Source organism: Sphaeramia orbicularis, chromosome 15, assembly GCF_902148855.1.
Source record: "Sphaeramia orbicularis chromosome 15, fSphaOr1.1, whole genome shotgun sequence".
Taxonomy (NCBI): Eukaryota; Metazoa; Chordata; class Actinopteri; order Kurtiformes; family Apogonidae; genus Sphaeramia; species Sphaeramia orbicularis.
Window position 1 is genome coordinate 18,569,533 of NC_043971.1, and position 26,670 is coordinate 18,596,202.

Genomic DNA, 26,670 nt, shown 5'->3' on the forward strand with positions numbered 1-26,670 from the left:
AACCGTGACTGCACCAGAAAATGGGTCATTTCACAAAGTTAGATGTGCGTGTGTTTGAGTGAGCGTGCGTGCGTAAGAAAAAAAACTAACACACCTACACTGTGGTAGTTTTAAAACCCATTTTCTCCACATGATGGCAGTATTGTCTCCCTTTTCAATGCAGTCTTTCCTGACTGTACTGTGCTTCTGCAGCCCCAGTTACCTATATACTGGAAAAGATGTTTTGCTGGGAAATATTATTTTGGCTATACCATCTTTGATCCAGAAAAAAAAAAAAAAAAATATATATATATATATATATATATATATATATATATATATATATGTTTTTATCATTTTAACATCTTTTTTTAGGAGGATAATATAGATAATGTGACTAAAATTGCATTAAAGTTATTATAACGGTCTAAAACTTTTACACCACCAGTCAAAAGTTTGGACTCACCTTCTCATTTAAATATCATGAGATGGACCGCAGATGGCCGACAAGTGCTCAGCATCACTGGGAACTCCTTTAAGACTTTTGGAAACATTTCAGGTGATATCCTCATGAAGCTCATCGAGAGAATACCAAGAATGTGCAAAGCAGTAATAAAAGCAAAATTTGGCTATTTTGAGGAATCTAAATTATAAAACATGCTTTGAGTTATGTCACACTTTTTTTAACTGCATAATTCCATATGTGTTCGTTCATAGTTTTGATGCCTTCAGTGAGAATCTACAATGTAAATAGTCATGAAAATAAAGAAAAAACAGGTGAGTCCAAACTTTTGACTGGTAGTGTATGTCACACAATATAAAACAAATTAGATTTTCCATAGAGACATTAACGTGTGTAAAACGACGTAACTGCCTATTATTATTATTATTATTATTATTATTATTATTATTATTATTATTATTAGCTGTATTTACTGTATTTACTACATCTGAATTCGCTGAATGCTTACTGTCGAATTTACGAGACTGAAGGTGAGAACAGAGTCCCACCAAGTCTTTAACACTTCAGCAGCCTCTCTGCTCTCCATCAGCAACACTTCCAACACAGCTTTAAAAGAAAGACTTTACAAATAGAAATAAACAGTTAAGTCACGTCTCTTTCCCACAGAATGCGTAATGGATGTGTTTGCCAACGTATGCAAGGGTTGGAAAAAGAATTCAAGTTAAATGAAAATATCCTTTTAAACCTAAACCTCAGCTTTGCCATAAACTACACTTAGTCGACATGTGCAGATTCGGTAAAATAAATAGAATAAAAGAAAGGCAGAAGAGTTCGAAATAAATCGTTGTGGAGGATAAATATTATCCACAGAAAAACTAGACTGAAAATGCACCATCGGATTATTTGATACTTTTGTTTGTTTTTTTAATCTGACAGATTGTCGGATAATGAAGGGGGATGAATTTCTCCTCATAGTTACATTCCATTACACAGTTAATGGAAACGAACATGCTTTATAATTTCACCTTATAATAACATATGTGCAGGTTATTCAAAACATGAAGCTAGTGATAACCAGAGAAAAAAAAGTCGTATGAATAATGATGCGCTGATAATTACAAACTTTACAGCAAAAAAATACAACTAAATATCAACCGTCGGTGTTTTCGATTTTCGTTTCGTTTTTCATAGAAAATGTCTCATGGAGTGTATTTTCTCCTTAACCTGCATATGGAGCTGATTTCATTAAGTTTTAATCTGAGGTTCAGATCTGTCCAAAACATTAGAGGAAAAACATTTCTGCAAGATCGTCGATTACTTAAAGAAACTATGCTCATAAATGTTCATAACGTCTGGAGCAACGTTCACAGAAAAACACCATGAATGGCAGAATAATCTCAGTCGATTTAAGGAGCCTAACTCCACTCTAATCGCGTAAACACACATGTAATTTCCTTTTAAATGATTACATAATTATATGACGTTTAGTTAGGATAAAATTTCTTTTTACTCTTCTTAAGAAAACATCCACACAACTATGTGACATGCTAGATGTTCCACAGCACAGTTACAACTTTGTGAGATAATTCGAGATCTCATAGAAAATTAAAAAATAAGTTTTATAAATTTCCCTTTGAAAACAAAAACTTTGCTCACATTAAAACCACATGTTAACTGCGTTGTCCAACTGTGCCAAAATGTCAGCATGAAGCACCACGGAGTTTTTTGGCGTTCTACTAAGGTGATAAAAAGAATATCTGCAATTAAACATAGCACAAAGAAACAATTAGATATGTAAAGCAGTAGCTAGTGCAGTCTGTTTAAAGTCTTTATTGTAATGTTATTATTATGTGGTTATGAGACGTATAGGAGCCACCCATAACTGTATATTCTCCTTTTCACATAAAAAAAAGAAAAGAAAAGAATTAACTATAGCAAACATGGCCGGTCATCTCACCCTGTTGGATTCTTTCAATGCGTGTAATTGGGACTTTCGTGCGTAAAACCTGAAACATCTTGTTTAATTTCGTTGTAATGTTTTATTCGTGAGTAGGTGTTGCAGGCTTGGATCAAAAGATTAAACTGGGCGTAATTCTACGAAGCTTTTCTCGTGTTTTTGCTGTTCATCTGTGAGACAGCAGTGACCTTAAACGACCACTTCTGACAACACTGTTCGCCTGAGGAGCCTTTGGCGCGCTGCGCCCTGGCCAAATCACAAGCTGCACTTTGTTTTGTGTGCTTTTTTTTTCTCGCCAGTGCCCCACATCTGCAGAGAAACATCATATAAAGTGTTTATAGGTGAGTTACATGTGCAGGAACTTAAAATCCCAAATTGGTTTTGAATGTTTTCTGAGAAAGGGCCAAATGTTCATGATGCCATCTCCGAATGTCATTTGTATTATAAAATGTGCAGTCAATCAGAATTGTCAAAACAACTTAAGTCTTTACAGTGCCCAGAAACATGACATATCCTGTTGACAACAAATGTTGTGTCTTTTCATGGTTTGAAGCGGGCCCTCTTTGTTCCCTTTGAGTTATTGCCCAGAGTTTCGAGTAGGCCTAACAACATCCATTTTCTGTTAGAACATATACTTTACAACATACATGGAGTGATGCCTTCTTTAAACGGTTAACCGATGACCTTGGTGTTCAGATGTATTTGATCGAATGCCATGACAAATCCAACAGTATGATAAATCTGTATTGAAAATGTATCCTCTGACAATCCGGGGATACTTTGTGCAGCTAAAGTAGATTTTTGTTATATCCTTTATATCCTATAAAAACGCACTGAACAATGTATTTTGAAAATGGATGAAAAATAACAAAAGAGCTCACGGAAGTTTCAGACCAACATGTTTGGCTTCCTAATTTTTCAAGCTACAAAAGCCTCATTCATCTTTTTTATGACCTAATGTCACATAAATAGGCTCTTTCAGACATGGAACTACCTTTGCGTTTCATATTACATCCACTGAAATGCATTTTTGTTTCACTTTTTGTGGATAAATGGAATCAAACAGGTTATTCTCATAAATGAAGCGCCGTCTGCTGATATTGTGAGACTTGCCTTGCATCCATATGAGCTGAAATGACTATTTTGGAGCTTTCTCCACTCATACCTCAGAGAACCTTAGAGGGGCGGTGCTGCCTCCTCCCCACCTCCCAGCTGCTCGCTCTCACAACCGGGAAGGCTGGTTCGGGGCGTGCGCTCTTGTGTGCAGCTCCCAAGAATACTCAGAAGGGCGGGGGGCAGAGGGGTGAGACAAGCAGACAGGAAGACAGATCCAGATCGATGAGGCCGAGGTGAAGAACCACAATCGAACTACGCTGCAGCAAAGTTTGTTTGTTTTCTGTTTTGACCTTTAAGCCTCATTACGCGCTCTGATCCTCCTCCTCTCCAAAGCCAAGAAGATGCCCAAAACCTTACCGTGCGCATGGTCCTTCTTGTGGATGGCATCTTTGGCTTCTTTAGTGCTACAGTCGGTCCTCTCTTCCTCCTACTCCTCTTCCTCCTCCTCTACATATCAGAGACCTGCTATCGGTGGAAAGCGACCGGGCTTCATGGAGAGGACGCTGGTTCTCCTGGACGTCAACACCCGAAGTCCGATCAGAGTCCTCAACGAGAACTTCCTCTCTCTGCAGCTGGACCCCTCGATCATCAAAGACGGGTGGCTGGACTTTCTGAGGTACCATCTACATCTATGTACAGCAGAGTTAGTAGCCTTAACAGTATCTGGTGGCTCCTTCACGCATTACGCATTCAGCCACGTTGTTCAATTTGCCATGGATGCATGCATGGTTCTTCAGTCAAGCATTGAACAGTTCGGTGATCCATACTCTGAGCTTTAACTGAGACAACCAAAATCCAAATCCATCAGATAATTACAGTTGGACCACGATGAGCGAGACGAATTGAATAAAAGAACATCCATTTATGGCACATGGCTAATACACACTTTGGTTATAAGTGTCCCTTTCCCAAGTTATTGATGTATTTTTAATTATCTTCATAAAAACATCTTATTTCATTAGATGTAGCCTGCATTTTCACGGTTTTAATCTCCAGTTTCTTCCTAAAACAGTATAATTTAGTTTCTTTATATGACATTTCAATGCAGTGCAAAACTCCTACACAGACATTATATAACTATAACCTACATGTGACAACAATCCATGTTTTTATCATATGGTTTGACCCAGAATTGCATCACTTGGCACATTAAAAATAAAATAAATAAATTGATCACAATAAACATGTAAATATACGCAGTGCAGACATGTATCATTTGGTTGCGCTTCATAACTTTGACGCAGAATCAAACAATTACTTATGTAGTTAAACAGATAAAAAATATTTTTCAGTCTATTTCAGCTTTTAATTCACTGTTCATGTGTCAGACCTATTTTGTTTAAGTTGTAGGTACTTAAAAGCACACAGTGCACTCAATTCAGCAATAATAATCTGTGTGTGTATGCGTGTGTGTGCCACCGCCTCCTTTCATAATAAATTCACATCTATTTTTATTTTTCAATAAATCAACAAACCTGCTTTAGTATTATATGTAAATAATATGGCTTCTTTTACTGTCATATAACCCCCCTTTGCATATTTGCAACGTGTTAGTGGTTTATTTTGATTTCAGAATATGTTCAAACAAATGTCACAGTCACACATTTACCCTCATGACCTACAGTTTGGATGTTCGTGCTGTTCAACAAGTGGTCTTTGCGTTACTTCATTAAACCGTTTTCCGTCGGTTTCTTGGCCTTTCAGTCCCACAGTTGACCCGTGGAATTAATGGAGAAAAATATATTTAGATTATAAAAACATCCTGATGTTATTTCATTTATTTTTGTGAAGGTGTTAACATTTTTAAACTATTCTGATAAAGCTTAAACGGCTCCTCTGACATATTAAAACAATATACCCTAAATGTCAAGGTTATGAAATAGGATATGATATGTAATATATATTTAACTTGCAAAAAAAAAAAAAAAGTGAAGAGTGCTATTTTTGAGTTGCAGTGTTATCATATCTAGTAACTTTTGAAATAGTGTGCGTAAAAAAAGATAAAACAAGTAATATCAGCTCATTATTTGTACTTGTTTAATGCTTTATCCTTCAAGATGACAAATTATGTTGAGGAAAAAAATGCTCTTTTTTTTTTTGTAAAATATCTAATTTGTGTGTTTCCTCTGTTTTCATTTTGGCTCCAGGCCTAAATGAACTACACCGAACTGAACACAATAAATACTGAAGCAGGAATCTGTCTCGTTTTTCGAGCTATTTTCAGGCAGGATAATAAAACTCAGAATACGGCACAGCTGTGTTTTTCTATAATTCTGTAGTGATGTGCGCGCGTGTATGTGTGTGTGTCCTCTTTTTTTTTTTGTTTATCTTGGGGCGTGTTTCCTCAGCTCCAAGCGGCTCGTGACCCTGGCGCGCGGCCTGTCGCCTGCTTACCTGCGCTTTGGCGGAAAAAGGACCGACTTCCTGCAGTTTAACAACCAGAAGAACCTGGCTAAGTTCAGAGGACCAGGACCCGACTATTACCTGAAAAACTACGAAGATGGTGATTAAACATTTACATCTTTGTCCAACTTTTACGCTGCGCTATTTCAGTTTCCAGTGTTTGGACACATTTCTTACCAACATGTCGGCCTCAGTTCAAGGTCTGTATGTCAGCAGAGCTTGTGTTGTTTTACTCAGTATCTTATTTAATTACACTGAAGAGAAAAAAAAAAACAAAAAAAAACTACTTCACATATTATTCCTCTCCACGTAAACACACTCCTTCGGAAGCCAAACTCTCGCGACAACTCATGATTTACGCATCCTACGGTTTATCTTACGTCAGTTAATGTTAGCTTGTTTTGCTGAGATTGTTTTAGAGAGATGCTAATTTATCCTTAATATAAATTTTAATGTCGTCTGTTTTAAGTCTCTGGCAGCTTTCCGTAGCAGAGGTCTTGCATTAGACTTAAATATTTAGCATACTGATTTAAAAAAGAAAGAAAGAAAGAAAGAAAAAGAAATAGTTTTCAACAGAGCTCTAAAACGTTACCAGGTTCATTTGTTTATTGTGCTTGAAACAGTAACTGAAGTATGTTAAAACAAGACACAAATAGATTTTAAAGCTTGATGACAGGTAAAGAAGAATGTGTTCTATGAGATTTAAAATTTAAAAAAAAAATCTATTTGTGACCACTGGAAGAACAGATTTTGTATCTGAGTTGGACCTTCCTGGATAAATAAAGGACAAATAAGTATATTATATAAAACCATCTCAACAACAGTGCTAAAGCAGCATTTATTTTATTTTATTTTTTTGCACCATCGTTGACTTGCAGATATAGTGCGCAGTGACATTGCTTTGGACAAACAGAAGGGCTGCAAACTGGCCAACCATCCAGATATCATGCTGGAGCTGCAGAGAGAGAAGGCTGCCACCACACAGCTTGTCCTGCTGAAAGAGCAGCTTTCCAACATCTACAGCAATATCACAATAACAGGTAGGAGATCACACACACACAAAGGTCTTTTTTTTTTTTTTTTTTTTTTTTTAATTTTATTGCACAAAAAGCATACTGCCCTTGTTGACATAACACAGTCTGGACTCTGTGGGTCATGCAAATGTAGACACACTCATACACGCACACAACGTTCAAAGCATGCCAATGTAAACCATCAGCTTTCAGAATGACAAATGTAATTTGTAAAGGAGGAATGTGGAGATGGATAGAGGGGTGCAGCAGTGAAGGCTAGTAAACAGAACGCTGACATTTCACTGGTTACAGTTAACTCACCCTGACCGCAAAAGGAACTCTGGAGCCCTGGTTTTGGGTGGGCTGCATTTCTTATCTGTTTGCATGATTGACTGATACGGAAATGAAGAACTACAGAAGAAGAAAGAAAATAAAGGATTTGTCAGTTAAAATTATGGAATCATCCATAAACCTGAACTTGGGAGTGAGCGTGAATAGACTGAGGGTTAAAGCCAAAGAGCTAATGGAAAAACAACTGTAGACTCATAGTGACAGGACTCACAGGAATTATCCAGCAATTTGATAAAGGCCAATACATTATTTAAGTGCCTTGTACAATAAAAAAAAAAAAAAAATCTGCATTTCATTGCCAGAGTGTAAGATAAATTAAATTTGCATCCATAAATTTGAGAAGGTGGTAATAAATTAATACAGAGAGTCTTGTTCCACCTCATGTGAACCCAGCTGAACATGTTTCGTCATCGTGACACACACAGCGGACCAGAATCAGAAGGTCTACAATGTGTTTCCATGTTTTGAAAAACCCTGGCTTCTACTGGAACAAAGTGATCCGCTCTGTTTGCTACATGAATGATAGAACATGCATCAGCTGCGTATTTTCAGATAGTCTCAAGTGCAACAGTCAAAACATGGCCTTGTTGCATTCGTCAAAGTAGACAAATACTCTGAAGAGAAGAATTTGGTCTCATGTGAGAGGTCAGTTCACAAGTTCAGTGTGAGAGTCAGCTCGTAAAGCAACCTATCATTAATTTTGTTGTGCTACAAGTACAAAAGTGCACTACGGCTCACATGGTCTTTAAATTTTACCCATGAAATGTTAGTTGGATGAAACATTTTTGAAATCCATACCTGTTTTCATCATTTAAATAGTATATCAATGATGGAATATGATTGTTAATGCAGAGTGTCATCATATAATCTAAACCAGGGGTATCAAACTCATTTTAGTTCAGGGGCCACATTCAGCCCAATATGACCTCAAGTGGGCCGGACCAGTAAAATAATAGTATAATCACTTAGAAATAATGAAAACAACAACTTTAGTGCAAAAAAAGTAAAATTACAGTATGAAAATGTTCACATTTGCAAACTATTCTTAAACAAAAAATGTAAATAATCTGAACTTCTATGGATAACCTGAAATTTAAGTGCAGTTTTAACAATATTATGCCTCAGTTTATTATTTACATATGTATTTTACAAGTTAGACATTGCAGTGGATCTACAAATACACAAAACCTTGAGTAACAGGCATCTGGAACTGAATAATATAAAATTTGACTTCATAATCGATGCCACTTTGCAACTTTTTCATCCTGTGGGCCAGATTGAAACCTTTGGAGGGCCTGTTTTGGCCCGCGGGCCATATGTTTAACACCTCTGATCTAAACTGTTAACGTTTTATACAATGTTTAGAGATCATTAGAAGTCAAAAACATTAGTAACATTAGCAGATGATTTTATTTCATTCAGTTAGATATATTGTGATATCAAACTGTCTTTAATGTAACAAACAGAAGGATTCAAAACTCAGTAATTAAATAATATTTTCCTGATTTCTTAAATGGCACTATGTATTTTCTCATTATTTTATAAAATGTAAACATAATTGTAAACTGTAAACATACCGTACTTGACTTGCCTAGTGTTTGACATCCTGTATTATACTATGGTGCTGGTGTTTTTAAAAATGAAAACCACATTTCCCAGAAACCCCGCTGCTTCCTGTCAACAAGAGGATGTTACATACGTTAACTTGGCTCCAGAGGCTGTTGTAAAAACCAACATGGTATTGATTTACTTTTAATAAAATGTGCATTTTCCATCTCTATTTTACTTCAGATTGTTGAGACATAAGTTTAAAGCATTTGGTGCAATTTAGATGTAAATATTAAAACTGATTTTGCAGGTGGGGATAATGATGAAATATAATTGAATAATATTGATGTAGCAAAACTTATGATGACAATGAATCAACAGCGAATGTTATTTTCTCACGTAGTAGACATTTTCCCATAGAGATTCGGCAACTACAGAGGATTTGGTTTTAGTACAAGTTGTTTCTAAGTGCGATGGTTCCTATTAAGACATAGAGGTCGAATAGGCAGTAAAGACAGTGCCGCGCTGTGCTGTTCTTGAGCAGGTGCCATAGTTGTTATCAGTGAAGCCAAGCAGAAGGACTTTATTTACCGAAAGCCGATTTACTCTGAAGTGCTTTCAGAGAAACACTCATTACGAACTAAGCACAGGCACGAGCTTCTGATCTGTCCCCAGGAGATGGTCGTCACAAGTCTGAGAGGTATTTTTCTGAAAACTGTGGAGCTGAGGGTGCATTTCTATGAAGCAGTCATTTCTAACAGATTTTAACAGTCATTGGCTGACTTTATGTGAAAGTAACTCACCAGAGTAACAACAGCTGATGGTGAAAAAGTCATCAAAGACCAGTGTGAATATGTTTGCATAATGACTGGTTTATTACACTCAGCTGAAGTCGAAGCATGTTGTCTAAACTAGGATCTGTGTGAAGGCCTCTCATCTCTGTGGTGGAGTGTACCGGGGCTACAGAGGCACTAGGGAGGTGTTTAAATATGGTCTGGTAACAATCAGCCAAGATCCACTGTGTGTGTGTGTGTGTGTACTTAACTGTATGTGTGTGTATGTGTATGTGAAGGCAGGTGGTGTTTAAAGGTTCCTTAACAGTCTTACTCCATCCTTTTCCACTCACCACTGTCTGACCTTTGACCCAGGCTTGTTAGAGCTATCAATAATGGGGCCATTCCAAGCTAACATACACACACACACACACACATGCACACACACTTAAACACAGCAGGGGAATGGAGTTGAGAAAAATATCCCGAACTCAGACAAGGTCATGGTCAGCGTCCTCTGTCGTCTCACTGCTGGAGTGTCTCCCTCCGTCAAAAATCTCCTCTTCATTTCCATCATCTCTTCTTCCGACTCCATCAACCCTCTCTTTTCCCCTCACATTACACTTCCCTCATGTTCTCGCCCGTGTTTACTGTTAGCTTAGCCGTGTATATTGTGACTTCATGTGAATGTCTTATGTTTATTTGAGGCTTCAGAGAATGAGGCAGTCAGTCCGTTCAACTTGTGAACTCAAAGCCTTCATCAGTGTGTTGAAAGGCTTAAAGGATAAACACAACTCAATTTAGGAATTCCTATATTATGTTATTCTTGTCGTCAAAGTCAGGCTGATCAATATTTGCGAACACGTACAAAAAGAAAATGTTCCCCAAACAGAGAAACCGGAGAACCGAGAGTCAAACATAGGATGTTATCAGTTATAAGGGCTGCAGCTGCTCATGGTGAATGGGAAACTTCTTTTGCTATTTCTGTTGGACCTATCCATGTTTCAGTTTAGTTTAGTTTAGAGATGAAACTTTCAACTAAATCTGCACAACTGAAAGGGAAAATTTGAAAATCAATAGAGGTGAAAGAAAAGCTCCACTATCATAATCATCATTTAGACCAGGGGTGTCAAAATCATTTTAGTTCAGGGGCTACATTAAGCCAAATTTGGTCTGAAGTGGGCCAGACCAGTGAAATAATAACATAATAATATATAACTAATGTCAACTCCAAATTTCCTCTCTGTTTTAGAGTGAAAAAAGTAAAATTATGCAATGAAAATGTTTATATCTACCAACTATCCTTTAAAACATGAGTGTCAAACTCATTTTAGTTCAGAGGCCAAATTCAGCCAAATTTGGTCTGAAATGGGCCGGACCAGTAAAATAATAACATGTTTTAACCCATAAAGGCCCAGTGCTACTTTTGCGGCAGTTTACAAATGCATTTTTTTCTCTATTTAACCATTTTTGATTTATCACAATTTATTATTATGTTATACTCTATTTTTTTTTTTTGCCTTTTTCAGTAAAAATCAGGTATTTTCCTATATTTAATTCACTGATCATGTAGATGTTTATAAAAGCTCAGATTAAAGTTAAGGGTTTTTAAATCAAAAACAGAGAAAGCTGCAGAAAAAGTGACTTTTTCAGTAAAATCTATCATTAACTGAAGATAAACCAAGTGTCTCCATCCATTGTCATTGCAAACTCTATGGGTTTTACAGGTGAATCAGTGTTGTAGAAGATGACGGTGTTTCCACGTTCACTACTGAGCCTCTGAACGTCCAGATGGGTCATATCTGATGAACATGAAAAGATGACAAACTGTATTTCACACCGATTATTTAGATGTATTGATAGGGTTAGTGGATCAACAGGTATTAATTAAACAGTTTAGATCAGTAGATGGTTTTGGCCACTGGTGGCGCTTTGGGTCTTTATGGGTTAATATGACTAAATTCATTATCAGTTTAGATGAATATATCCAGTCTAACATGTCATGCGTTGCCACAGACACAAATAATATATGTGTATTGATTAAAGCAAGAATATCTCTTTCTAGCATGCATAGGCACCATCTTATTTCTAATGATAATTGAGGAAAAAGGCTTCATAAGCATGCAGCCTGACGTCATGTATGTCTTTAGTCTTTCTCTCTTACTTAGTCTGATCTCACATGTGCAGTGTCAAGTGAAGCGAATGTTTACAATGTGTAATCAGTTGTTAGGTTTAAGTAAACATTGCTGAGAGCACATCAGACACTAATACCTGAACCCATCTCTTTGAACTAACAGAGGGGTGCCGCGCTCACAGCCAGAAGCCTCTCACTGAGACGAGCAGAGATCCACTGAAAGGAAACATGAGACGAGTGGCAATACGGACAGACGTAAATACTATGAAGCAATGCTAATGCAACCCTGCTTTCACACCTAACGTGCAAGAGCAGTATCATAGAAAAAGTGCCTCTGCATTCTCCCACCCTGATTATACACTATGTATAGCTCATATTTTTGGATGTACTTATCTGTGTTACCTACAGAAGCGAAATGATCTACTGCTGAGGACAGAGCCAGGAGCAAAGACAGTATTTTAGATACTCAACAAAGGTTGACCGTAAAAAAATCAATGTCAGCGTACGCTATATTTAGAGTATTTTAACTGCTTTACTTGCTGTCAGACAGACATTTCTAACTCTCCAACACAGCTGTAGAAATATATAAATATGTCCCGCAGTTGAGAAAATGGTCTGGACGGTAGCAAAAAGGAATAGTTGTCTGATGGTAAGGTAAACTGGAACAAGTGGGATTTAAAAAAAAAAAAAAAAAGTTACTCAGATACCTTTCTGTGGCATTGCATCCCTTGGTGTCTGTGACAATTCTGTTGTATGTTTCTCCAAAATGGGGCCATAGCTACGGATAATAATTTTAGACAACCATATAGTAGAAAACCTGACAAGTTAGAAGGATGAGCTTTGTTACAACAGCTGAATTAACCAGTGGCACCAACTCACAAAAAGGAGGAAAACATACAGTAGGTGACTCTTTGTGGTTTAATAGTGTTGTGGAAAAGTGGATTATTGGCCTTGAATGAAGTCTGAGTAGCTTTACTGATTAATGTTTTCATCATGAGCTACTATTTGGAATACTTTATGTTCCGTGCTTCCTCATTCATTATGACTCATGTAAACTACAGAATGCATCTTTCTGGATATTAGATAGTCTTAAGAGATTGACAGAGAGAATTAATTGAAATTCATGTCTCTGACAAACAGGATTATGATTCACTGGGAGGAAATACAGAAAAGCAGAAGGATGGAAATCTGGAAAGGTAAACATTAGGAGAAGGCACAAAAAGGGGGATTTACCATCTGCAAATGGCTTGAAAATGTTTTCATCAAAACAAACGGGCGCAGCTGTCAATAGTCAGAGGGCCTCTAGTTATATTTTCTGTTTTTAGTCATTTGAAAATCAAAACATATTCTCTTCCAACAGTGGGAAACATGCTCCATCCTTCCTATTAGTTCTGCTATATGACTCTTCCCAGCCTTTTATGCACTTTCCTTAATTTGATTTGATGATCTTTTAAAGTTAGTTCTCCACTGTCTGCGCTATTCCCTCAGCGAGTCTAAACACACAAACCTTGTATTCAGATATGTTCAGATGCAGAGTTGCAGATGTTTCAGTACCAAGTCCATCTCCAGCTCACTGTTGAACACAGATTTATGATTTATGAGTGCTTCTTCGGCCAAGTTTCACACAGTAACACTGCAGTGCAGCCAATTGCCATGACAGCAAGAGAATGAATATAATTTGCCTTGATTTGTTGATATCCATAATGATATTATTGGATATGAGCAGGACTGTGTGGATCTTGGAAAGACCAAGGGTAAAACAAAGAACATTAAAGGTTATATGTATGTTTTTACACATTGTGAATAGTGCAGCTGTTGGCTTTATTTTACTATTAAGAGAAAAGGACACTCTGCTACCAACAGCTGAGGGGACTTAAAACTATATATCTGCAGAGGTCCAAATTTGCTATGTGTTATTCTTTGCAACATAAATAAATACAAGACAACAATCTTGACCTGTGCTTCTCTAAGGTCACTAGACTCACTATTCCTGCATTCAGAAGGTGGTAAGATAGTGTTTTCACTGATCATGTTATTTTTCTTTTTTAGTGTTTTATTTGACAGGGACCATGTGCATTATTCAACTCTCCTGTAAGTGTGCCATAGTTAGCTTAAAGGTTATTTTCCATCTATTGTCCCTGGGCAGATTTTAGTTTCACATTTAAAACAGAAGTCTAACATCATGCATAAGTAAAAATAAAAGAATAATATTGATGTTAATGAAATAAAATAAAATGAACTATTTAACCCTTAAATATCTTGATCTATTCTGTGGTGACGGCCCAAAGATTTTTTTGTCTACATTTAATCTTTTCCAAGTGATTTATCACCATTTATCATAATATTGTCCTGCATTTTGCATTTTCATTGAAAAACAGATGTTTAACCTTTAAGGACCCAAACAGCCACCAACCACCAGAACCATCTACTGATCTAAAGTGGTTAATACCTGTTGATCCACTAATCAATACATGTAAATAATTGGTGTAAAATGCAGTTTGTCATCTTTTCATGGTCATCAGATATGACCCATTTGGACATTCAGAGACTCCATAGTGAATGTGGGAACACTGTCATCTTCTACGACATTGATTCACCAGTTAAACCCATGGAGTTGGATCAATGACAGTGGATGGAGTCACTTGGTTTAAGTTCAGTTAATGATATATTTTGCTGAAAAAATTACTTTTTCTTCAGTTTTCTCTGTTTTTTAAAAAAAAAAACATAATAATAACCCTCAACTTTAATTTGAGCTTTTTATGATCATCTATGATCAGTGAATTAAATATAGTAAAATATGTGATTTTCACTGGAAAAAAGTCAAATACAAAAGATAATAAAATAAATGGTGATAAATTGCTTAAGAAAGGTTAAAATAAAGAGAACAAGAAAAGCACTCAGAGAGCGCAGACCTCCGCCAAGACAGATCTGCCCCCCCCCCCCCCCCAACCACCACCAAAATGTAATAATTTCTTCCTTGTGCCAGTATCAACATTTCATGAAAATCCATCCATAATTTTTTGAGTTATCTTGCTAACAATCAAACATGCACACAAACACACAAAGCAAAGTGATCACAATACCTCCTGGCAGAGGTAAAAATACATTTGGGAACTACCACAAAAGTAGCACTGGGTCTTTACAGGTTAATTTAGTGACCATGAAAATGTTCTTAAAAACTTGCAGTAAATTCAAAGGTTATTATATCAGAACAGGGAAAGTTTTAAAAAGTGACTTTTTCCAAGACCGGAGCATAAAAACAGGTGTCTACAATCAGTCATTTGTTAATCTACATGGCTTTGAGTAGTGAATCAATGTTGATGTTGAAGAGGACGGTGTTTCTTTGTTCTACGGAGCCTCTGAATGTCCAAATGGGTCTTAGCTGATGTCGCAGAAAAGATGAAAAACTGCATTTTATCTGAATTATTTCAATGTATTGATAGAATTATTGGTTCAGAAGTTATTAAATATTTTAGATGAGTAAATGCTTTTGGTCACTGGCAGCTGTTTAGGTCTTTGAAGGTTTAAACATGCAACACAAGCATGTGTAATACAAGAGAATCAGGGGAAGATTACACGCTACCACACCACTAGAAACTAAGAAATATCTTTCAAAATCTTTTGCCGTTTTATTTGTTTCACAGTTGTCTGTTATTTTTCCTATTTCACAGAAAAGACTGAAAAAGAGAGCGAGGAGGAAATAACACTTGTTAATGATCCATGGTCAAAGTTACACAAAAATAAATACAAACAGTGGCTTCGCTAATGACCTGAAAAAATGCTTCAATTAAATTTAGACTCACCAGTAAATGTGAAAGGTGTTCTGTTAAACCTGCGTCATTTGATTTAATAGTTTCATGGCAAATTAATTTTGCAGTTGGATTAAATGATGTCAACAATCAACACCTTTAGTGTGTATCAAAACCAGATTCAGGAATGTGTGAAATCACTAATAACACAAACCAAGCACATGAAAACTTGGAATGTGGCGGTTGCATGAAGCACCAAAGCCAGTGATTACGGTCTAAATCGGACTTTAAACTGAACAACTCTAGTCCAGAAGATGGTCGGTTTTTGTCCCTAAAAACTCATGCTATTCCAAGTTAGTTCACTACTTTTCCCGTCAGTTGTGTTTGTTTTTCACTCATAAAAACAAAATTTGGGTCCGCAATTTAGCACCGTGGTACACCACTTCACACACGGAGGCTTTTCATTTTATGTTCAGACTAAAGGGCTCTGTCAGAGGATGAAAACATGTAAAATAACACATCCATTTTACATCCATTTGGCCATATGTATTGTATATATTGCTTCACTCTTAGCGGCCCATTTGCAGTTGTCAGCAGTGATGTCAGCAGTGAATCCTATGCACTGCATTGCTCTCTATATTGCCATATTGCGTATTTTTTTTTTTTTTTTCTTTCTTTCTTTTCTCTTTCCACATGGCCAGTACAGAATAAGAAGTGTCTGTTTTTCCTCGATTGAAAGAATACCTAGTGTTTAAATCAGGGATGGACATAACATGTAATTCCATGTGTTTGCAATATGCCCCAGACAAGTGCCAGCAACCTGCAAACGAATGTCATTTTAATAGCCTGATGCATGGGAAATGTTTGAAAGCAGTCCTTCCTCTCCTATGATTGTTTGGCATGACATCCAACCTCCACATTTTTCCTCAGAACTCTAGAAAACATACGTTTTGTGTCAAATTTCACATCATGGTACTGTGTTCTTGACTATGCTGAGCCAGTTTTACCAGTGAGATAGACCTGTAACAGGAATGCCGTTACCTTTTGAGTATGTGTGTGTACATGCTGTGTACGTGTGTGTTTCAGCCCCGTAAAGGTCCAGATGAACAGATGAAGTTGTTATCCCGAAGGCAAACATGCCTCCTTCATTAGTAGCGAGACACATTTTATTTCCTTAATTTGACTCTTAGGCTGTCGTCCATTATTTATGAGATTGCCCTATGAGTGTGTGTGTGTGTGCGCGCGCATATGTTTATGTGTTGTGTGTAAAATTTGACTAGAAAATAGACAAAAGTAAGAGGTTATGAAGCCGTAGCCACTGATTTGATCTGATGTTTAAGAATCTTACACTTATGTTTCTTCTATAAACTATTTACCATGGAATTTAACCACTCATTAGTGTGTTAAATTGTGTGTTTTTTGTGTGTGTTAAGAGCTCATCACCAGTTGGGTTGCAGATGACGACTTGCGTAAACTATTAGCCTGAATACACTCAAGCATTTTTCACTTTACAATGCTAATTAGCACATACCTTTTGAGAGATGTTTCCAAAAATATCATCATTACAAGGAAATTATTTTAATGACTCTATCTGCAAAGTCTGAATGTAAAACAGCAGGAGAATTCAACAGAAGTAGGATGTGCATTAGGACTTTATCTGCTGTAGTCGGGGGTTCTAGACATAAGAATACACAACAATAATATAATACGATGAAATAAAAATAAATACCGACCTATGTGAAATGCAGAGGTGAGGTCAGAGATGTAGTGAGATAAAAATGGTATAACAAGATGAAAATGAAGATGTAAAAGTTGCAACAAGACTTAAAAAAATGTAAAAGACATAACAAGACAAATGTTTTGTAAGAGGTAACAACAAAAATGATGTAAAAGAGAGTTTTTGACACATTGTTTGGATGACAGAAGAATTATATTTTGGCTATTTCAGATGTATTTTTGTACATTTGGGTCCTGAGGAGACAAAATAGGGTTTTATTTAGGTTTGAAAGACTGAAGCCTGAAAAGGTTTGGGAACCAGTAAAATTCGTGAAGTTGCTGGTCTGTCATATATAAAGTTGCTGGTCTATCATACGTAAAGTTGCTTGTTTATTATATAAAGTTGCTGCTCTATCATATATGAAGTTTCTGGTCTATCAAACAAAGTTGCTTGCTTATTATATAAAGTTGCTGGTCTATAATATATAAAGTTGCTGGTCTATCATACATAAATTTGCATATTTATTATATAAAGTTGCTGATCTATCACATATAAAGTTGCTGGTCTATTAAACATAAAGTTGCTTGTATGTTATATCAAGTTGCTGCTCTATCATATGTAAAGTTACTGGTCTATCAAATATAAAGTTGCTTCTATATTAAGTTGCTGATCTATTGTACATAAAGTTGCTGGATTATGATGTATCCATATCCATGTGGTCCATCATAGGTAAAGTTGCTACTCTCATACATCAAATGACTCAAAGCTAATCTGAGGAACTGCAAAGGAACATACTGGTGAATCTGATCATGTAATTTGATCATTTTCTAGGGAAATGTTTCAAAGAACTGTTGTTCCAACTAAATTACACGACAAAAGTGAGTTAAAGATACTAACTTAGGCCAAGCTACAAGTTTTTTCCATTTTTTTCTATGTTCTGTGGGATATTACCCTCCCTAGGTCAGAGCATTATATTACTGTAAACTCCAGAAATTGCTGCTTGCTTAAGAGTTTGGCATGTTTCTCTCCTAGTCACTTGTGAATCCTCTTTAATTTTGCTCTTTTTTCACTCGGAGCATATGGCTGGTTGGATTGTGTTGGACCTTGTCAGAGGCCATCTATCACTCCATGGTGTCCTGCTGAGTTAGAGATTCACAGCACAGCCCTCAGCCCTCAAAACGAGAAAACAACAGTGAGAGGGAACAAAGCAAGATTAAAAGAGAGGGAAGAGAAAAGACGACGGAAGGATTGAGAAATGGAGTAACAGCAACACACCAATGAGAAGAAATACGAGGGTAAAAGATTCAGGAAAAGGCAAAAACGGTTTTCTTTGTCAGAAAAACAACATGAGAGTTTTCAGATCTCCCCTGGAGCCGACCCTCTCCACCCAAAAGTCCAGACTAAACCTGTAGTGTAAAACTGCTTTCCAGGGTCAGCAAACCTGTAAGTTCTCAAGGTTCAGTAGCTTCACATTTATTGGATTTCCCAACAGCCTCAGAGCACAAATAACATCTTCAGACTCGGTTTAAGAAAACATCTTTAGTAAAAAGACTGTTTCTGAAAATTATTCACAAGCCCCTGGCTTCAAAATTTGTTTGATTTTTGTGTTACCTCTGACATTTACTGATAGAAAGCAGAACTCTGTATGTTTTCTATTTCCCTTGCCATCATGAATTGCATATTTCTGAATCTAATATCTGTATTTTAAGTCTATATGCTCCAGTGTTAGTTTTATTTCAAAAAAAAAAAATCTTAGTGCCTTTAAAACTAAATGCACAACCTGTCTACCAACTTGAACTGACCATATTTACATTGTAAGAACATTACGATAAAAAAGCATAATAATTGCTTAAACATGTCCATCCTTTTGAAGAGAGACTAAAGCTCTACCTGCTCCAGAGGCATCTCTCCTGGCTGTTTCCAACCTTTGACCCTCACATGAAAGGTGGACCTGTATGCGCCTCAGAGGCATTTGTGAAGAAGCTGTTTCCCTAATTATTCTGTCTGTAAGATGGTGTCTGAAGTGTCTGAAAATGTGTCTGTTACTTGTTAAAACAAATGCATTTCAAGGTCCAGTGTGTAAGATTTAGGGGGACTCAGGGTTGGAATAGAGAGACTGAAGGGTTAGAATATATTCATTATTGTGCTTTTATTTGTGTGAAAATGAGAATCATGTTTTTGTTGCATTACAATGAGCTGTTTATACAGGGGTGGGTTGTCTCTTTGGAGTCCACCATGTTATACCATCTGTTTCTACAATAGAACCGAATGGTCTTCCTCTTGTTTTTTCTGTTTAATCATCTAATCATAAGGTATACTGCCATTACCTACTGTTTCAGTTTGTAGAGCAGAGTTAATATATTCAAAAATAAAAGGCTCAGAATGGACATAAACTTGTTTTTATGTGCTCCCTGATATTCCACTATTATGATGAATTTGACAGGCATCGTGTAATCAGCATTTTCTCCTTCAATGGTCCGAATTATTACAAATGGAGCATTTAACAATAAAGGGGGTGCTATGCCAATATTTTTCACATTTTGAAAATGGATCTGATTTTAGTATTTTACAGCAAGTTGCGACACAACGACCCTAGTTTAAAGTCAGCTGGAGTAAAGACAAGATCCTAGAGACGAATCCAAAGAAAAGTCTACATTTATGGTTGAAATAAGAAAGACATCAACTGTTTAACATTAGCACAGAGAACATCGGCAAGTTTATAGTTTTGAGCAAGTATCGGAAAGCTGACTTTTTTTCCAGAGGGTGTTTGAAGGAACAAAAGAGGGAGGCTGAGTCTTCATAGTGGAACCAAGGTTGTGATAGTTTTGGATTTTTCATTATAGTTTAGTTTTATTTAGTTTTGACTTTTTTTTTCTCTGATTCAGTTTGTGTTAATTCATTTTTAGAGCAGGTTTGCTAGTTTTTATTAGTTTTCTTTTTTCTATATGCTTAGTTTTAGTTTAGTTTTTTCATATCTTTTATCTTCCTCGCCATCATATTCAAAGCAGTTCCATACAGGACTCTGCTGCTTTCTCCCAACTTTAGTCTCCATGTTGCCAGGTAGAACTGGGACAAGAAGCTGACTCAACAAGTGACGAGAAGTGACGGACCGTGAAGTGCCGTATGGTGCCGCCAGCTAAAATTGCTCAAGCGAAATAAATCGATTTCATATCAATCCGACATTGACAAAGACGAAAACGAAGGGAATTTTATCCATAATCTTTGTATGTTTTAGTTAGTTTTGTAAGCACACAATACAGTTTCAGTTAGTTATCATTTTTTCTTATAATTATAGTTTGTATTTATTTTAGTTAACGATAATGTTTTTTCAATTCTATTTTCCGTCATTTCATTAGTTTTTGTTAACTATAATAACCTTGGGAGGAGCGTCTGCTATCAGTGGACAACACTGTTTTTACATGAGAAATATTCATGTTCATTGGCATTTTAATCAGCTTATTTTAAATCTTAGCCTTTTCAGGATTAGGGGAGGAAAAGGAATATTAGTGTACATGTGTAAACTTACTCATTAACTCAAATGATGGACTTCTATGGACCAGAGGGGTATTTCTTTTAGTTACAACCACTGTTATATATGATTCAATATCAGACACTGAACCTTTAAATACGTTATATACACCACTAATTACAAAATCAAGTCATAATTTGCAACTTAAATTGACACAGCATTATCTTAGTGTAGCCTCCACTTTCTTCAAGTTTATCAGATCATGGACATTGAATCAGAATCGCAGAATGACAGGATAATGGTTTTAAGTATTGGCTTTGAATCCAATTACTTTTATGCATCATCAACAGCTCTTTAGTTGAGTTATCTTAAACCTCCACTCTGTGCTCTATTAGCGCTAAAATCTGAGATGTCAGTTAACATCAGTCAGTATTCCTGTTTTCACAGGAAGACATCAACCCTACAGGTGTCCAGCTACCTTCCAAAACAATGATTCAGACCAGACTTTGTCCAACAAAAAGCCAAATAACAAACAACCCAGTATCCAAACAACGTAATCCACAGTTCCAGGAAGCAGCTGAAGCCTTAAAATGAAACCTGACTTCACTGCACAGTCATGCATTTTGGATCTATGTTTACTATTGCTTTTTGCGTCTCTGTTTAGGTTGAAGTGGATTTCTGGGTGGTTGTTTCCCACGTGTTCTAAACTGAGAAAATGTTAACGAAAGTGAGAAAAGCATGACCTTCTCTGTGTTTTTAGGTCAAATAAAACTTTGAAAGACTCTTTATGGCAGAAGCCACATTTGTGGATGTTCGTTTCAAATTCTGAAAAAATATTAAAGACTTAGGGACTTGGACAGACACATATGGAACAAAGTTTGGGCTTGGCTGTGAGGATGGTAACCTACTTTTACTCGGACCAACAACAGATAGTGGTTTGGCTAGATCTTTAGATCAGTCACCTCTGAATAGTTTATTGGCTCATTAGAGCAGTAATGGAAGCTTAATGTTAGATGTGTGACCAAATTGTTTTCATTCTCATTTGCCAGGGTCTGTCTTTGTTTCTTTTTTTTGTTAATTGGCTTAAGTATCCAGTAATTGGTGCCTTGGGTTTTTATTTGGAGATTTTATTAGATGCCAGCTGATGTATGGTTACAAGATGACAGGGAAAATATGTAAGCTATTTTATGGCCTTTCATCACTTAGGCACTGTAACACAATTAAAACACATTTTATTTATGTCTGAACTGTAATATGCAGCCGTTTATGTGTTGAGAAAAAAAAACTTTGGAAGGAAGAAATAAAGCTGGACTAGACTCATGGCTGCTCACTTCACCTTTTTTTTAGCGAGTTGCCCTCCAAGCAGTTTTACTCCAAAGCTGTTTGATTCTGTATGAACTCTGGTCTGCGGGATACAACGCTATGTTATTGATGGAATTTTATGAGTCCATAAGTGTGTAATGAAATTTGCCTCGGTCAGAGGAGTGAAGCACGGAAAGGAAAAGTGGAATTGAATTTTCGGTGGTATTTTCCTCAGACCTGCCTTCCCTTAGGGAGCGTACAGGACTGCTTGCAGTGGCCCAGGCAAGATGAGGCCAAGTGAAACCTTTCCCTGAGGTTTTGAACCTTTGCTGTGAATGGCAGGAGCCGACACCTCTAACCAGGAGCAGATGTTTGGCTGGCTTTGCTTGGCCTGGTCCTTTCCCTGGCAGAGTATCCAGGCTGGGGTTTGATGCAGCCAGCGTGCACCACTCGCAATGCTAATAGTCTGGCTCAAGATAGCTCGTTCTCTCCTTGGTGAACTCCAGTCCTTGACAATGCTTCACTGTAGGTCCAGAAAAGACATGGAATCAAGGCCAAGCTTTGGTCGTGGCGCATCTACCCGACGCTAACCAATCAACACTGATCCTTTAGAAAATTCTTTTGCAATGTCAGACAATATTAATATTCTGTTTCATTGACATTTTGACAGTGCAGTTATTAATCAAACAAAATGAGACTCTACATCTGGTGCATAAGCTGAACTAGGATGTCATTGTTGTCAAGGCATTAGAATATATTGAACATACAGATTACACAGAGAAACGTAAAGGGATATATATGGAACCATCATCCAGGTCTGTCTAAAGACAAAAGTATTTAACTCTTATGAATCGTACTTTTTTAATAGTTTGCATGAAGCAGAGGAAGAAGTTTCATTCACATTCAAGAAACTGTACATATACATATGTTCCATTCTACACTAATATTTGCAAATAATTGTTATTTCTTTGAAACAGTGAATAAAATGCAAAATAAAGTACTATTTTTAACGCATTTGAAGCTTGTACTAATAGAGGATGGAAACAGCTGAGAATTTGTGCATTTTAAGTCCTCATACCATGTTCTAAGATCATTGTTGAATACTACAATTTTGAGTAATTTATGGGATTAAGGTGAGTCAGATGTTTTGTTTATTAGTCAACAGATGGAATACAGCTGTCTCTTGTTTTCAAAAGAAGAGATTGAAGATGTTATAGGACACTTTGCCTTTTCATCTTCTAAAAATTCTCCTGTTATAGATCTCAAAGATCCCAACATGAAACATTTATGAAATCCTCCAGATGTAACCTAAACATCTTACTCTTACCAGATGTGGAACAATTTCTCTCCACTCAAAAAAAGCTAAATTTAAATACTATATAAACTGACTCATACACTCAAATTTCAGATGCCACGTGTTATTCCTAGTATAATCCCTCCTGCTATTAGTATCATGGGCCTTTTTCAGCAATATTTACAATTAATGAAGTTTACATTAATAGAGTCAGAAGAAGCAGTATCTCTATTTGTACATATTGTATATATGGACATGCAACACACACTGAAATTGACCGTCTGCTTTTAACCCATCACAAGCTGAACATGCAGGAACACACCACACATTGCACGCTAGGAGGGGGTAAGTGCCTTGCTCAAGGGCACATCAGCCAATTATTTCTCTGTTGGTCTTTTAGACCACAGCTACCACATGGCCTGAATGCATATACTTTTTTCTTTCAACGTTTTAGATTGTTCTATGTTCTTCCAATTAAAGCATTTGTATGCCTTTATTGGTCCCACAATAGAGATGAGAAAATAAGAAATGTTAGAGACAGAGGGGATTGAAATTTAACAGTACCCTGTGGACATGGACACTGTGGGACATGATGGGCACCATCAACCACTCGACCACAGGCTACACATGAGTGATATGTTCTTTTACAGATAATGAGATGTACTTGAAAATATAATGTTACTGAATATCACCATCTGTTCTATCGGTTAGTTTCACATTCAGTGTTGTGGGGAAAGTTTAAGAACCACATCCATGTTGAATTCTCTGGTTTCCTTGGATTGGTTTCCCACAGACACATTTCTGTCTCAGTTATACGGATCAAGAAAAAGAATCAAATAAATACTCAAAGTATTTATTCAATTTTAAGAGTTTATAGAAACAATTTGACAGATCAAAATATTTTGAGGTTTCTTACAGAGGGGTGTAAATGAATTGGCATTTATAGTTTAAACATCTGTGAAACCTACTGAAAAAATCTCTTATTTTATAATACAATATTGTCAATGTATTAGTAAGTATAAAATACCTTTATTAAAACACAGCACAAATATCATTTACTAAATCTACCACATCACATCATGCATCTATGACCAAAGCTTCATGATAAAACTTCTAAATCTCATTTTTGTACAAACGTCAGGTAACTTATATTAGTGTGAATGAAAAGCTATGATAAAGTAAAAATGCTGTCAGCGTCTGTGTAGAAATGGATTCAATTTCTTTTTGTAATGACACTCCAGCTGCTCAACTGAGACAGCAAAACCCAGCACAAGAATAATGACGAGGCGTCCTGAGACTTTGGGAGATATTTGTTAAGGTGAATGATCTGTTTCATTATAAACATCTGGCAGGAATATCCATCATAGTGTTGGGACAAGTCCCAGCATTGTCATCGACGTGCTGCAGAAACGCGAATGAGACTTAAAACTTAAGAGTTATGGCATCGAAACCTCTGCAGCCAGCTGAGGCAGGTGCCCCCTGTAGTGAGCCTTCACCTGCCAACGTTTTGAAGGAGGCCTGTGGCTTTTCTTGATTTGCAGTTTTCCGACATAATTATTTTACCACAGACAGTGATATCCATGAATTATTATTTGTATGTTGACAGCTTTGGCAGCTGAGCTCAATTTAGAGTTTAGAGTTTGAAAGCATTTATTAAAATTAATTACAGAGGCAGCTGTGAACTGTATATTAATTTTAAAAGTTGAAGAGAAAGCTGAATATGCAGATTTGGGTGTTTTAGTCTGTAAAGGTTCATTTATTTGAGAAATTGTCTTTTTGTATGGTTTGAACTCTCTGAAATAGTTTGTTCCAAGTTTATGAAGGTATTAGTGGCAAATTTGAGGAGTTATGAAATCAAAAAATGTTATGCCATCATTTATTTCATTATAGTTCATTAAGATTAAATGTTAGTCATTATATTTTAATTACAAAACAATAAATAGCAGGCAAAACCAGTGTAGACAACACTACATATTTCATCATTTTTCCCAGCATAATTAACTGTTAAAAAGCTAACTGGTGATTTTGTCACTGTTTAATCTGGCTCTGTTCATTGAGGCGAAGGCTGAACCTGCACTTTAACTGTGGCATAAGTAATGCGTGCGGATATAGTTTTAGAATAGAAGATGATTGCAGTGATTATGGTGATTATTCCAGCAGTGAAAAGGAGTCTGGGATTCTGTGTGTTTGCTTTGCTGCCCTGGTTGGGATCTGGTCTTCATAACCCTCATCCATCACACACGCTGGGATCAAAGATACCCCCCCCAATCTGGGAATGTAGCAGATGTCCTAAACACCCTAAAACAAATGCTTTGTTTGCCCATGGTTTGCCAATCTTACAACTTTTGTCCATGATGAATTTCAAGGTGGTAAATGAGACATTTGTTAAGCATCTAAAAATGTCCTCCTTTGGCTGGGTAATAACCAATTAGTTCTGTGGTCACTGCTCGAGCAGGTGTTTCATGGGAAGACCTTCAGGCATTGTTTTAAGTCCAAACACGTTGATGGTTCAGGGGCAGTAAAGCCCAGGGTGACTTGCTCTTTTGTTTCCCTCTGTCATCCCTGAGGAGTCTTATTTCTCTGCAATTACGGAGCAATCAGTGCTGAATTACAGCATCAGCAGAGGTGTGTGATGAGATGACTTATTGGATAAGAGGTGAAATCTTTACAACTGCTCTCTTTGGAAGTGACAGTGGTACTAATCTGTGGTGGTAAATGTCAGGTGTGGCTTTGATGCTCCTGCCTTGTGGGGGAATGGCTCTGAATACTGACTTTATCATTGTTTTCATGTCAAAGAGATGCAGAACAGCACTGTTAAAATGATCAGCCTTAGAGATTCTTAACACACAGTGGTTGCATGTGGTGGAATGTGTTTTTAAAGGATCTGTACCCAAATGGGAGATATTTGTTGTTTTTAAGTTGTTTTTTAATCAAGAGTGTCATGGCCTTGTCTGTGCTCATCTGAATCAATATATTATTACTATTCAGACAATGAGATATTTTTGCATAAACCCACTCAAATTACATTTGTTCTTATTGGCTCACAGTGACAGTAACAGTCATTGAGACAGAACAATAGGAACCACAAAACTGCAAACTTTGAACGAAATCCTATTTTTGTCTGTATTTGAATCTACATAGTAATGTGTCTTGTGTTGCATTTTCTACCCAACAAATGGGACTTGAAGGCCTGAACAACCAAATATGTCATTTGTCTAAACCTTCTCATACAGCCCATGTAAATGTACAAAACAAATTTGTTGGGGCCAGGGAAAGGTTGGAGTAATGAATGAAATATGAATATAGAAATAAGATGATACACCGATTAACAAGTAAAATAGTCTCTGTTAAATTGATGAAAGTCATTGTAACACTAAATTCTCAGTAAAATGACTAATATCT

General features: G+C 36.7%; 1 protein-coding gene across 1 annotated transcript in view; it reads left to right on the forward strand.

The window, feature by feature from the left end:
- Nucleotides 1-3,727: 3,727 nt before the first annotated feature.
- The window catches only part of hpse2 (heparanase 2), a 65,604-nt gene continuing 42,661 nt past the window's right edge, over nucleotides 3,728-26,670 (forward strand). The window contains exons 1-3 of the mRNA XM_030155914.1: nucleotides 3,728-4,131; nucleotides 5,864-6,018; nucleotides 6,797-6,958. Of these exons, the coding sequence (XP_030011774.1) occupies nucleotides 3,857-4,131; nucleotides 5,864-6,018; nucleotides 6,797-6,958 (592 nt within the window). The 5' untranslated portion in view covers nucleotides 3,728-3,856. The remainder of the gene's footprint in view (nucleotides 4,132-5,863; nucleotides 6,019-6,796; nucleotides 6,959-26,670) is intronic.